We start from the raw sequence: 12,500 nt of genomic DNA on the forward strand, positions 1-12,500 counted from the left end.
TGAGACGATAAACCGAGGTCCCGTGTGCAGCATGTACTTAGCGCACGTAAAAGAACCCACGGCAACAAAAGGGTTGTTCCTGGCAAAATTCTGTATCCACTTCGATAGGAAAAACAAATAAGACTGCACGCAGGAAAAAATGCCAAAAAATGGGTGGCGCTGTAGTATAGCGACGCGTTCTCCCTGGGGAGAGCAGCCCGAATTTCACACAGAGAAATCTATTGTGATAAAAAGATAAATACAAATACATACACGCATACACATAGATACACAAACACACACGGATAGACAGACAGACAGACAGACACACACACACACACACACACACACGCGAACCGTTTTTCAAAGAGCATGTCGTCCCCTCACCCCCCCCTCCCCCTCAGCCCCCCCCCCTTAAAAAAAAAGAAGAAGAAGAAGAAGAAGAAGAAGAAGAAGAAGAAGAAAAAATAAAAAAGACAAAAAAAGACAGAAAATAGGAAACGAGAGAAAGAAAAGACCGAAATCTGATGTAATCAGGGAAATGGCATTTCAAGCAACAATCGACTGACTTGACTTTGGTCAAGGATGTGGCCGATCACTGCTGCAGATCAGGCAATGTTGACTGAACTGTCGTCATGACAACGGTTTCCGTTTCATTCTGTTTTGATGACGATAACCAGGTTGACGACAATATAGTACCAACGAATAAGAGGGGGCTTAGTATGTGGTGTGATAAGTACGTTAAAACAGAACAGGCACCACTGAACACCACCGAAGTGACTCAGCAGCAGTGCAGGGTCTCCTCTGGTGTGTGGCCTCCTGGCGACCTAACATCGATGGTTCCCTGTGGACTGCCGACACTGGAACTGCGACGGACGAACCCGGGTGTGGCCGTGTATGGGGGAATCTAAATGAGCGGCGTGGGAGTAATGCCACGGTGCAGATGATGGGGCAGCAAAAAAAAAAAAAAAAAAAAAAAAAAAAAAAAAGAAAAAAAGAAAAAGAGGATGGCAGTTATGACAGGAATCAAATGTACACCAGCACCTTTCCTTTCTTTATATTCTTCGAGACAGAAGCTTGGAACGTGCGTCGTTCTGACATGTACCCTTGGATAGAGATTTTTTGTGTGTGTTGTCATATCCCTGTTTGTCACACTGTTAATTTTTTTTGGTCTCATAGTCATTTTGTCATGTGTTCACTATTCATCTGTCTTATTTTGTTTTTTGTTGTTGTTGTCGTTGTTGTTATTGTTGTTATTCGCAGGTTTTTCTTTTGCCCAAGTCAGTCATAATATGCACCGTTTATCACGCATGTGTATTTCGTCATGTTCCCATATTCATTTATTTATTCATTTATTTAGGTTGTTTAATTATCTTTTTGGGCTATTTGTCTGTTTATTTAGGCATTGTATTTATTCATTTATGCTATGTACGCATTCACCTCATGCCAGTCTTTGAGGTTTATTCATTTGTGACATACACAGTTTTCTTTCACTACATCCATGTTGCCACCATGTACGCATTCGTCACGAACCTAACCAACTTTGTGCCTAGTCACCTTTCGTTGTCGCAAAGCCATTTTTAACTCTCTCCGTACGAACGAGAAAATAAGCTACGATGACAGCTTTTCGGCGCAGTTGAGATCATTATATATATTGCAAGCGGAAGGTTCTCCCATCAAAGAGATATATGAAGATAAAGGCAAAGAAAACCACATTTCTAGCGACGAAAGATTTTACCCGGGCCATTCAGGCAACCACTGGTCATAAGATGCGGTCTCAGTGGGGGCAGGAACAGAGGTAGACTTGCCATCTCGAATGAGTTAATCAGTATCCATTCTACTAACAGTGGCGGTGCTGTCCCTTGCCGTCTCGAATGAGTTAATTAATCAGTATCCCTTCCATTAACAGTGGCGGTGCTGTCCCTTGCCGTCTCGAATGAGTTAATCAGTATCCCTTCCATTAACAGTGGTGGTGCTGTCCCTTGCCGTCTCAAATGAGTTAATCAGTATCCCTTCCATTAACAGTGGTGGTGCTGTCCCTTGCCGTCTCGAATGAGTTAATCGGTATCCCTTCCATTAACAGTGGCGGTGCTGTCCCTTGCCGTCTCGAATGAGTTAATCAGTATCCCTTCCATTAACAGTGGCGGTGCTGTCCCTTGCCGTCTCGAATGAGTTAATCAGTCTCCGTCTCGAATGAGTTAATCAGTATCCCTTCTACAAACAGTGGCGGTTCTGTCCCTTGCCGTCTCGAATGAGTTAATCAGTATCCCTTCCATTAACAGTGGCGGTGCTGTCCCTTGCCGTCTCGAATGAGTTAATCAGTATCCCTTCCATTAACAGTGGCGGTGCTGTCCCTTGCCGTCTCGAATGAGTTAATCAGTATCCCTTCCATTAACTCTCTCCATACGAACGGCGAAAGAGACGACGTTAACAGTATTTCACCCCAATTACCATCATCAAAATATTGCAAGCGGAAGGCTCTTATACTGAAGAGGTGAATGTTGACAAAGAATACCACAATTCTGACGACGGAAGCTAAAGGTTGGGTCATTCAGACACCCACTGGACATCCGAGGGGTCTGTGTAGAGGAGAAGAGAGGACTGGCCGTACTGAGTGAGTTAACAGTGGCGGTGCTGTCCCTTTCCGGTGTGCAGAGTGTCTGTGGAAGGCTCCAGAACTGCTACGGGCCCCGGCCCTGAGGTGCGGGAGCAAGGAAGGCGACGTCTACAGCTTCGGCATCATCCTCAGCGAAATGATCACCAGGGCCTCGCCCTATGAGAAGGAGCTGGACTTCCTCACGCTGGATGGTAAATGAACTGTGTTTCCTGCTGTGAACTACATCCGTACGGGAGATAAATCTTGTCATACTTCTTTGTTTGATAGACTAATTGACTGCCAGCAGGGTTTTCGCAAAAAAAAAAAGAAAAAAAAGAAAGAAAAAAAAAGGTGTGGATGGAGTGTTACTGACATTTTGTGGAACATGTTTTGAACGTGTGAATGCATTTTGAGACTGGGGGAGAGGAGGGAATTTTGTTTAATGTCCAAGTCACACATACTGGTGATTGTAGACATTTTGTTAGGGCATTGGTTTTTGCATTTGAGTTTTGTCGTTTTGAGACTCTGTGGGGGTAATAGAGTCCCATTATTGACACGACATGCGTTAGTTGTACACATTGTAGTCCAATCATGAGTATTGTTGATACAATTAATTCACTAGTTGTTATTTTATTATTATTATTATTATTATTACTACTATCTTTTTTTATAGTATAATTATTATTTATTTATTCATTTATGCAAGCTTATCTATTATTTATTCACCTTTCTTTTTTTTCTTCTTTTTTTTCAAGGCCTGACTAAGCGCGTTGGGTTACGCTGCTGGTCAGGTATCTGCTTGGCAGATGTGGTGTAGCGTATATGGATTTGTCAGAACGCAGTGACGCCTCCTTGAGCTACTGAAACTGAAACTAGTTGTTGCCATGTTCAGTATGATTTTTTTTAATTTATTTTTTTTTTAATAAAAAAAAAAAAAAAAAAATAGTAATCTGTTTTCAAATGCTCCATTCCCCAAAAAGGGTTAAAAGGAAATCTAAATCTCGAATCTGGAATCTTAGAACTTTGGGGAATGAAGTAAGATTCAGTCGATAAGAGTTAGGTGATGGTTTGGATCCAGAGGATGTTTCGAGGATTTCTCACCATCGGGGAAAGAGAAGCAAAAATAAAAAAATAATGGTGTTTGAAAAACGTTGATGTAACAGATTTACACTGCCTCCCCCCACCTCCTGACCTTGCTGAAGAAGGTGAAATTGTCCTTTGTCCTTTTTGTTAACGCTATTTTCAATATTTTAACTTCATTTAAGTTTTACCTGGACTGAGCGGGGTACGGGTGATTTGATCTTTTAATGTTGTTTTAGATGATCTTTTGACAGTATTTTGAGTTCCCTTCAAATTATCTTAAGAACTGGCGGGTGTATATGGATCGGTAATATAAAAGTATTCCCTGAAATTGTCCATTTAATCAGAAGAGTCCGACAAACAACTGTGGGCACCAAGAACAATACTGTTTTTAGCTCATTCAGAACAAGTGGGAAACAGAGATTGTATATAATCAAAAACTTGATGTGGGAAAATTCGAAGAGAAATGAAAACCTATTTTTCTTCGACCAGCGTGAATCACTGGAAAGAAAAGGGGGGAAATGCGTGTGCTCCATTACGTGCATGCAACAGAGGCCGCATTACCAGGAGAAAAAAAAAACAGACAAAAACCACCAAAACACACACACACACACACACACACACACACACACACACACACACAACAACAACAACAAAAACCTGGCGGCTTTGAAGAGGCCTTTTTGCTTCTGTGGGCTGGGCAACGAAACAGACTGATTTGATTGGACTGTGTCGACAGATATCCTGGAGAGGGTGAAGGAGGGGGGTCCGAACGGGAGCTTCAGACCCTCGGTGGAGGCCGAGCTGACGTCGTCAGGGTTCTGTGAGCTGATGACCTCCTCCTGGTGTGAGGACCCGCGACAGCGTCCCTCTGCTGTCTCCCTGAAGAAACACATCAAGGCCTTGACTGTGTCAGTCGTCACCTCTCTGTCTGTCTTTCCCTCTCCCTGTCTCTGTTCCCTTTTTGAAGAACCACATCAAGGCCTTGACTGTGTCAGTCGTCACCTCTCTGTCTGTCTTTCCCTCTCCCTGTCTCTGTTCCCTTTTTGAAGAAACACATCAAGGCCTTGACTGTGTCAGTCGTCACCCCTCTGTCTGTCTTTCCCTTTCCCTGTCTCTGTTCCCTTTTTGAAGAAACACATCAAGGCTTTGACTGTGTCAGTCGTCACCCCTCTGTCTGTCTTTCCCTTTCCCTGTCTCTGTTCCCTTTTTGAAGAAACACATCAAGGCCTTGACTGTGTCAGTCGTCACCTCTCTGTCTGTCTTTCCCTCTCCCTGTCTCTGTTCCCTTTTTGAAGAAACACATCAAGGCCTTGACTGTGTCAGTCGTCACCTCTCTGTCTGTCTTTCCCTCTCCCTGTCTCTGTTCCCTTTTTGAAGAAACACATCAAGGCCTTGACTGTGTCAGTCGTCACCCCTCTGTCTGTCTTTCCCTCTCCCTGTCTCTGTTCCCTTTTTGAAGAAACACATCAAGGCCTTGACTGTGTCAGGCGTCACCCCTCTGTCTGTCTTTCCCTCTCCCTGTCTCTGTTCCCTTTTTGAAGAAACACATCAAGGCCTTGACTGTGTCAGTCGTCACCCCTCTGTCTGTCTTTCCCTCTCCCTGTCTCTGTTCCCTTTTTGAAGAAACACATCAAGGCCTTGACTGTTTCAGTCGTCATCTCTCTGTCTCTCCCCCTCTCCTTGTCTCTGTTCCCTTTTTGAAGAAACACATCAAGGCCTTGACTGTGTCAGTCGTCACCTCTCTGTCTGTCTTTCCCTCTCCCTGTCTCTGTTCCCTTTTTGAAGAAACACATCAAGGCCTTGACTGTGTCAGTCGTCACCTCTCTGTCTGTCTTTCCCTCTCCCTGTCTCTGTTCCCTTTTTGAAGAAACACATCAAGGCCTTGACTGTGTCAGTCGTCACCTCTCTGTCTGTCTTTCCCTCTCCCTGTCTCTGTTCCCTTTTTGAAGAAACACATCAAGGCCTTGACTGTGTCAGTCGTCACCTCTCTGTCTCTCTTTCCCTCTCTCTGTCTCTGTTCCCTTTTTGAAGAAACACATCAAGGCCTTGACTGTGTCAGTCGTCACCCCTCTGTCTGTCTTTCCCTCTCCCTGTCTCTGTTCCCTTTTTGAAGAAACACATCAAGGCCTTGACTGTGTCAGTCGTCATCTCTCTGTCTCTCTTCCCCCCTCTCTCTGCGTCTCTGCTGCCTCCTTGAAGAAACACATCAAGGCCTTGACTGTTTCAGTCGTCATGTCTCTGTCTTTTCCCCTCTCTATGTTATTTATTTATTTTTATTATTATTATTTATTTATTTCTTTTATTATATTATTTTTTTGTATGTTTATAGTTGACTTCATCAAGTTTTTGCGCCTTATACATATTATTATTAGTAGTAGTAGTTCTTTTTTTATGTATTTATCTTTTTTTTTCTCAAGGCCTGACTAAGCGCGTTGGGTTGCGCTGCTGGTCAGGCATCTGCTTGGCAGATGTGGTGTAGCGTATATGGATTTGTCCGAACGCAGTGACGCCTCCTTGAGCTACTGAAACTGAAGCTGTCTCTGTTCCTTTTTTGAAGAAACACATCAAGGCCTTGACTGTTTCAGTCGTCATGTCTGTCTCTTCCCCTCTTCCTCTGAAGAAACACATCATAGCCTTGACTGTGTTAGTCGCCATCTCTCTTTCCCTATCTCTGTTTGTCAAAGACAGTTTTATCCAAGACTGGAACAGTTCAATAATGAATAAGGACACATAATATTTACAGATTGTTCAAAAGTGAATTTGAATGTGAAAAATATTTTGAGTTCATGGATATAAGATGCTTCCGGGACTATCTTGTAAAACTACGAATTGGTGTGTTACCAGTAAAAGGATCCAGGTGGCGTAGGTTCCTCAACTTAAATTCCAGTTATTTATGTACAGTCTGTAAAGTTGATGAATCCGAACACCACTTTATTTATGTGTGTCCTTCATATACCAGTATATGAAACAAGTACTTACCAGGTATTACCCAAGATTACACTTGAATATTGAAACATGGGTCTGTTGTAAAAAATAAGAAAGTTGAGTATGTATATTTTCTATGCTCTTCGTCATAGACAACGGTTTGCAGACATGTAATTTGACCTTAATTAAGAATAGTTTGGTTTAATCATTCAAGTTACTACTCATTTGACATGATGTGCATATCTAAGATGTACACTCTTTTTGCCAGAAACCCTTTCCTATGTACTGGTGGCCGCCTTAAGGAAAAGAATATGTTTTTGTTCTTGTTCTCTCTTTGTCAACAGTACTTTGATGTTTGACTGTGCAGTTAGATGTCAATCTAATGAATGTGAAATTTTAGGAAAGTATCTCATAATTGACAAACAATAAAGGGTGGTAACTCTCTCCATGTACGAGGCAAATCACTTCGAGTCAGTGCTGCTCGTTTTTTTTTTTTTTTTTTTTTTTTTCTCAAGGCCTGACTAAGCGCGTTGGGTTACGCTGCTGGTCAGGCATCTGCTTGGCAGATGTGGTGTAGCGTATATGGATTTGTCCGAACGCAGTGACGCCTCCTTGAGCTACTGAAACTGAAACTGAGCTGCTCGTGCTGCCGATTCAGCTAGCACACACATAATACACATGGTTGCCTGTTGGGTTTTTGACACGAAATCAAAGAATATTGAGGCTGGGAATGTAGAAAATTAACAAACAGTAAAGCATGCAGCATATTAAAAATTAAAAGGCGAAACCAGTCTTGAATAAAAGCTAATTTGTGTTTGCATATTTCTTCTGTCACTAAACGTGTCAAATGATTGGTATAAAGATTAGCTTGGAGTTTCCTATTCAGGAAGTGTCTCGGTTTGTTCCAGTGTATCCTTTATTTACCTGTGTGCTAGCTGAATCGGTAGCATTAGCAGCATTGACTTGGAGTTGTGTACCTTGTGCATGGAGAGAGTTACCACTCTTTATTGTTTGTTAATCCTTTATTCTTCTGGCCCATTATTCTAATTTTTATCAAATGAGTTACGTCATGTTTAGCCAATTTTGTTTGGTCTTGTATACGATATATCAGTACTATTTGACGTTTCGGTGACTGAGCAGTTGAATGTCAACCAGACGAATGCAAATTTTGGAAACTACCCCATGATTTTGTGTAATAGTGTCACGTCTTTTCTCATTGCACTTTTCGTTCCTAATCGTGATTTTTCCTTTTTTTCAGAACGAGGTCTAGATGTAAGAAAAACTTCCAACGTATCTATGACGTTCGTTCATAAAAAAAAGTTGTCTTGTCTTGTGGGTTATTTTAGCTCTTCTGGGTAAACACAAAACCGAAAGCAATGGCAAAGTTGCCAGTTTCAGAAATAAGTGGACTTTTCTGCCCTTTTCTTCTTCACGTGAACACATGACGCCTTATTTATGATATATACCATGTGCAATAAGGTATTACACGTATCAACAGGATTTGATTTTTTAATTTTTTTTATAATCAATCAGTACTATTTTGACGTTTCAGTGAATGTGCATTTAAATGTCAACCTAATGAATATGAAATGTGGAAAACTATTCTTCTTCATCTTCTCTTCCTCCTTCCTTCACTCCGTGCAGAATCACTGTGGCGCGGCACAGATGAACTGTTTGCCAGATTCTTCCAGGCCGGTCAGTGCTGTGACAAAGCATGGGTCTCTGTTAATGGCTTTCCTGCCCATTCTGGAATGCAATCAGTCCAGCGTCTTTTTTCCCTGTCTCTACCTGTACCCTATCAGTCCAACGTCTTTTTTCCCTGTCTCTACCCGTACCCTATCAGTCCAACGTCTTTTTTCCCTGTCTCTACCCGTACCCTATCAGTCCAACGTCTTTTTCCCCTGTCTCTACCTGTACCCTATCAGTCCAACGTCTGTTATTCCTGTCTCTACCCGTACCCTATCAGTCCAACGTCTTTTTTCCCTGTATCTACCCGTACCCTATCACCCCAACGTCTTTTTCCCCTTTCTCTGCCTGTACCCTATCAGTCCAACGTCTGTTATTCCTGTCTCTACCTGTACCCTATCAGTCCAACGTCTTTATTTCCCTGTATCTACCCGTACCCTATCACCCCAACGTCTTTTTCCCCTTTCTCTGCCTGTACCCTATCATTCCAACGTCTTTTCCCCAGTCTCTAATTGTGCCCTATTAGTGCAACATCTTTTTTCCTGTCTCTACCCGTACCCTATCAGTCCAACGTCTTTTTTCACTGTCTCAACCTGTACCCTATCAGTCCAACGTCTTTTCCCCAGTCTCTAATTGTGCCCTATTAGTGCAACATCTTTTTTCCTGTCTCTACCCGTACCCTATCAGTCCAACGTCTTTTTTCCCTGTCTCTACCTGTACCCTATCAGTCCAACGTCTTTTTCCCTGTCTCTACCTGTACCCTATCAGTCCAACGTCTTTTTTCCCTGTCTCTACCTGTACCCTATCAGTCCAACGTCTTTATTCCTGTCTCTACCCGTACCCTATCAGTCCAACGTCTTTTTTCCCTGTATCTACCCGTACCCTATCACCCCAATGTCTTTTTCCCCTTTCTCTGCCTGTACCCTATCATTCCAACGTCTTTTCCCCAGTCTCTAATTGTACCCTATTAGTGCAACATCTTTTTTCCCTGTCTCTACCCGTACCCCATTAGTCCAACGTCTTTTTCCCTGTCTCTACCTGTACTCTGTCAGCCCAACGTCTTTTTTCCTGTCTCTACCTGTACCCTATCAGTCCAACGTCTTTTTTTCCCTGTCTCTACCCGTACCCTATCAGTCCAACGTCTTTTTTCCCTTTCTCTACCCGTACCCTATCAGTCCAACGTCTTTTTTCTGTCTCTACATGTACCCTATCAGTCCAACGTCTTTTTTCCCTGTCTCTTTCTATTTTCCTGTCTCTACCCGTAAGCTATTAGTCCAACGTTTTTATTTCCCTGTCCCTACCTGTACCCTATCAGTCCAACGTCTTTTTTCCAGTCTCTACCTGTACCCTATCAGCCCAACGTCTTTTTTCACTGTCTCTACCCGTGCCCTATCAGTCCAACGTCTTTTTGTCTGTCTCTACCCGTACCCTATTAGTCCAACGTCTTTTTTCCCTGTCTCTACCTGTACCCTATCAGTCCAACGTCTTTTTTCCCTGTCTCTACCTGTACCCTATTAGTCCAACGTCTTTTTTTCCTGTCTCTACCTGTACCCTATCAGTCCAACGTCTTTTTTCCTGTCTCTACCTGTACCCTATCAGTCCAACGTCTTTTTGTCTGTCTCTACCCGTACCCTATTAGTCCAACGTCTTTTTTTCTGCCTCTATCCATACTCTATCAGTCCAGCGTCTTTTAAAAAAATTTTTTTTTACCTGTCTCCACCTGTACCTTATCAGTCCAACGTCTTTTTTCCCTGTCTCTACCCGTACCCTATCAGTCCAACGTCTTTTTTCCCTGTCTCTACCTGTACCCTATCAGTCCAACGTCTTTTTTTCCTGTCTCTACCTGTACCCTATCAGTCCAACGTCTTTTTTCCCTGTCTCTTTCTATTTTCCTGTCTCTACCCGTACGCTATTAGTCCAACGTTTTTATTTCCCTGTCTCTACCCGTACCCTATCAGTCCAACGTCTTTTTTCCAGTCTCTACCTGTACCCTATCAGTCCAACGTCTTTTTTCCCTGTCTCTACCCGTACCCTATCAGTCCAACGTCTTTTTGTCTGTCTCTACCCGTACCCTATTAGTCCAACGTCTTTTTTCCTGTCTCTACCTGTACCCTATCAGTCCAACGTCTTTTTTCCCTGTCTCTACCTGTACCCTATTAGTCCAACGTCTTTTTTTCTGTCTCTACCTGTACCCTATAAGTCCAACGTCTTTTTGTCTGTCTCTACCCGTACCCTATTAGTCCAACGTCTTTTTTTCTGCCTCTATCCATACTCTATCAGTCCAGCGTCTTTTTTTTTTTTTTTTTTTTTTTTACCTGTCTCCACCTGTACCTTATCAGTCCAACGTCTTTTTACCTGTCTCTACCCGAACCCTATCAGTCCAACGTCTGTTTTTTTTTCTACCTCTACCCGTACCCGTGTGTGTGTGTGCAGGAAATTTGGCCAGTCGGCCAACCTGCTGGACAGCCTGTTGCGACGGATGGAGCATTACGCCAACAACCTGGAGAAACTGGTTGAAGAAAAGACAGCAGAGCTGGGAGAAGAGAAGAAGAAGACGGAGCAGTTGCTCTATGAGATCCTGCCCCAGTGAGATAAGACTGTGCTTCTGTTTGCTCGCTTGCTTATTTTGCAAAATGTTTGTACGGTATTCATCTGCGGACAAGATCTAGAATGAGTGACCAAGTTAGTGAATGAGTAAACTAATGAAATGATTTATTCAATAAAATGAATGAATGCATAGTGAAGTGACGCACGTAAGAAGAAACGAATGAAAGTATCAAGGAAAGAATCAATGAATGAATGAAAAGGCAAATAAATATATGCAGCACACAAACAAACGATGAACCATACCAGACACATTATGTTTTCCATAAACACTGAAAAAGAAACTCCCCTATGGAATAGATCAAGAACCGGAAAAAAAGAAGAAAAAAGCGAAGATACACTGACCGAGAATCGACACACACTTGTTCATGTAGCAAGATACGTATGTGTGGGTATCTTCCTATTTTAGTATCCTAAATTCTGGGAACTATTAAAAGGAAACATTTCGTGTATATTGCAGTACAGGCATGTGGGAAATGACATACAACGCGTAATCGAGCCTGTTAATTAAGAAACAGGCAAAACAAAAAAGCAAAAAACATACACATACACACGCACCTCCCCTCCACACACACACACACACACACACACACACACACACACACACATACAAACCACGCGAAATGGCGTATTTCATCAACACAAACCAACTCTCTGATTGGCACAAAATGATTGAACGCGTTCGTCATTGCAGACGTTTTTATTCTTTGACCTGGCAGTATGGCTGCTCACTAGTTTTGCATCTGAATCTGTATCAGAACTGAGTGCAAGAACCCCTCCAACTGAAATCACTGAAAAATGGGTAACAGCGTCTACTGATGGCACATATCGCTTCATCTGTGTACGAAAATTGACGTCAGAATGGGTCCCTGAATTTGATAAGCTAGTCAAGCAGGAAATGAGCTGTTTTGTGTCGCCAGAACCATCTATGAACAAATATTGACGTTAAAAATGGGTCTCTGAATTCAGCAAGCTAGTGAAACAGGAAATCACATATTTTATGTCGTCAGAACCATCTATGAACACATATTGACGTTAAAAACGGGTCCCTGAATTCAATAAGCTAGTGAAACAGGAAATCACCTGTTTTGTGTCACCAAAACCATCTATGAACGAAAATTGACGTTAGAATGGGTCCCGTAATAAGCTAGTGAAGCAGGAACTGCCCTCTTTTGTGTCACCAGAACCATCTATGAACGAAAATTGACGTTAAAAAAATCTAATGGGTCCCTGAATTTAACAATGACATATTGACGTTAAAAACGGGTCTCTGAATTCAATAAGCTAGTGAAACAGGAAATCACCTGTTTTGTGTCACCAAAACCATCTGTGAACAAATATTGACGTTAAAACCATCTATGAACGAAAATTGACGTTAGAATGGGTCCCGTAATAAGCTAGTGAAGCAGGAAATGACCTGTTTTGTGTCACCAGAACCATTGCCCAAAGACTAATCTTGGGGTTGACAGTACCGCCTGAGCAGTTTGACTGTGTCACCATCTACTTCAGCGACATTGTTGGCTTTACCACCATATCCAGCCTCTCTACACCTATACAGGTACTGTTGACTAACACACGCGCGCACGTATATGTATGTATGTATGTATGTATGTGTGTGTGTGTGTGT

At 42.4% G+C, this 12,500-nt stretch overlaps 1 protein-coding gene across 1 annotated transcript in view; it reads left to right on the top strand.

The window, feature by feature from the left end:
• The window catches only part of LOC143294681 (atrial natriuretic peptide receptor 1-like), a 77,879-nt gene that overhangs the window by 58,316 nt on the left and 7,063 nt on the right, over positions 1-12,500 (top strand). Inside the window, exons 20-23 of the mRNA XM_076606073.1 lie at positions 2,635-2,787; positions 4,395-4,566; positions 10,703-10,855; positions 12,308-12,431. Of these exons, the coding sequence (XP_076462188.1) occupies positions 2,635-2,787; positions 4,395-4,566; positions 10,703-10,855; positions 12,308-12,431 (602 nt within the window). The remainder of the gene's footprint in view (positions 1-2,634; positions 2,788-4,394; positions 4,567-10,702; positions 10,856-12,307; positions 12,432-12,500) is intronic.

Source organism: Babylonia areolata, chromosome 1, assembly GCF_041734735.1.
Source record: "Babylonia areolata isolate BAREFJ2019XMU chromosome 1, ASM4173473v1, whole genome shotgun sequence".
NCBI lineage: Eukaryota > Metazoa > Mollusca > Gastropoda > Neogastropoda > Buccinidae > Babylonia > Babylonia areolata.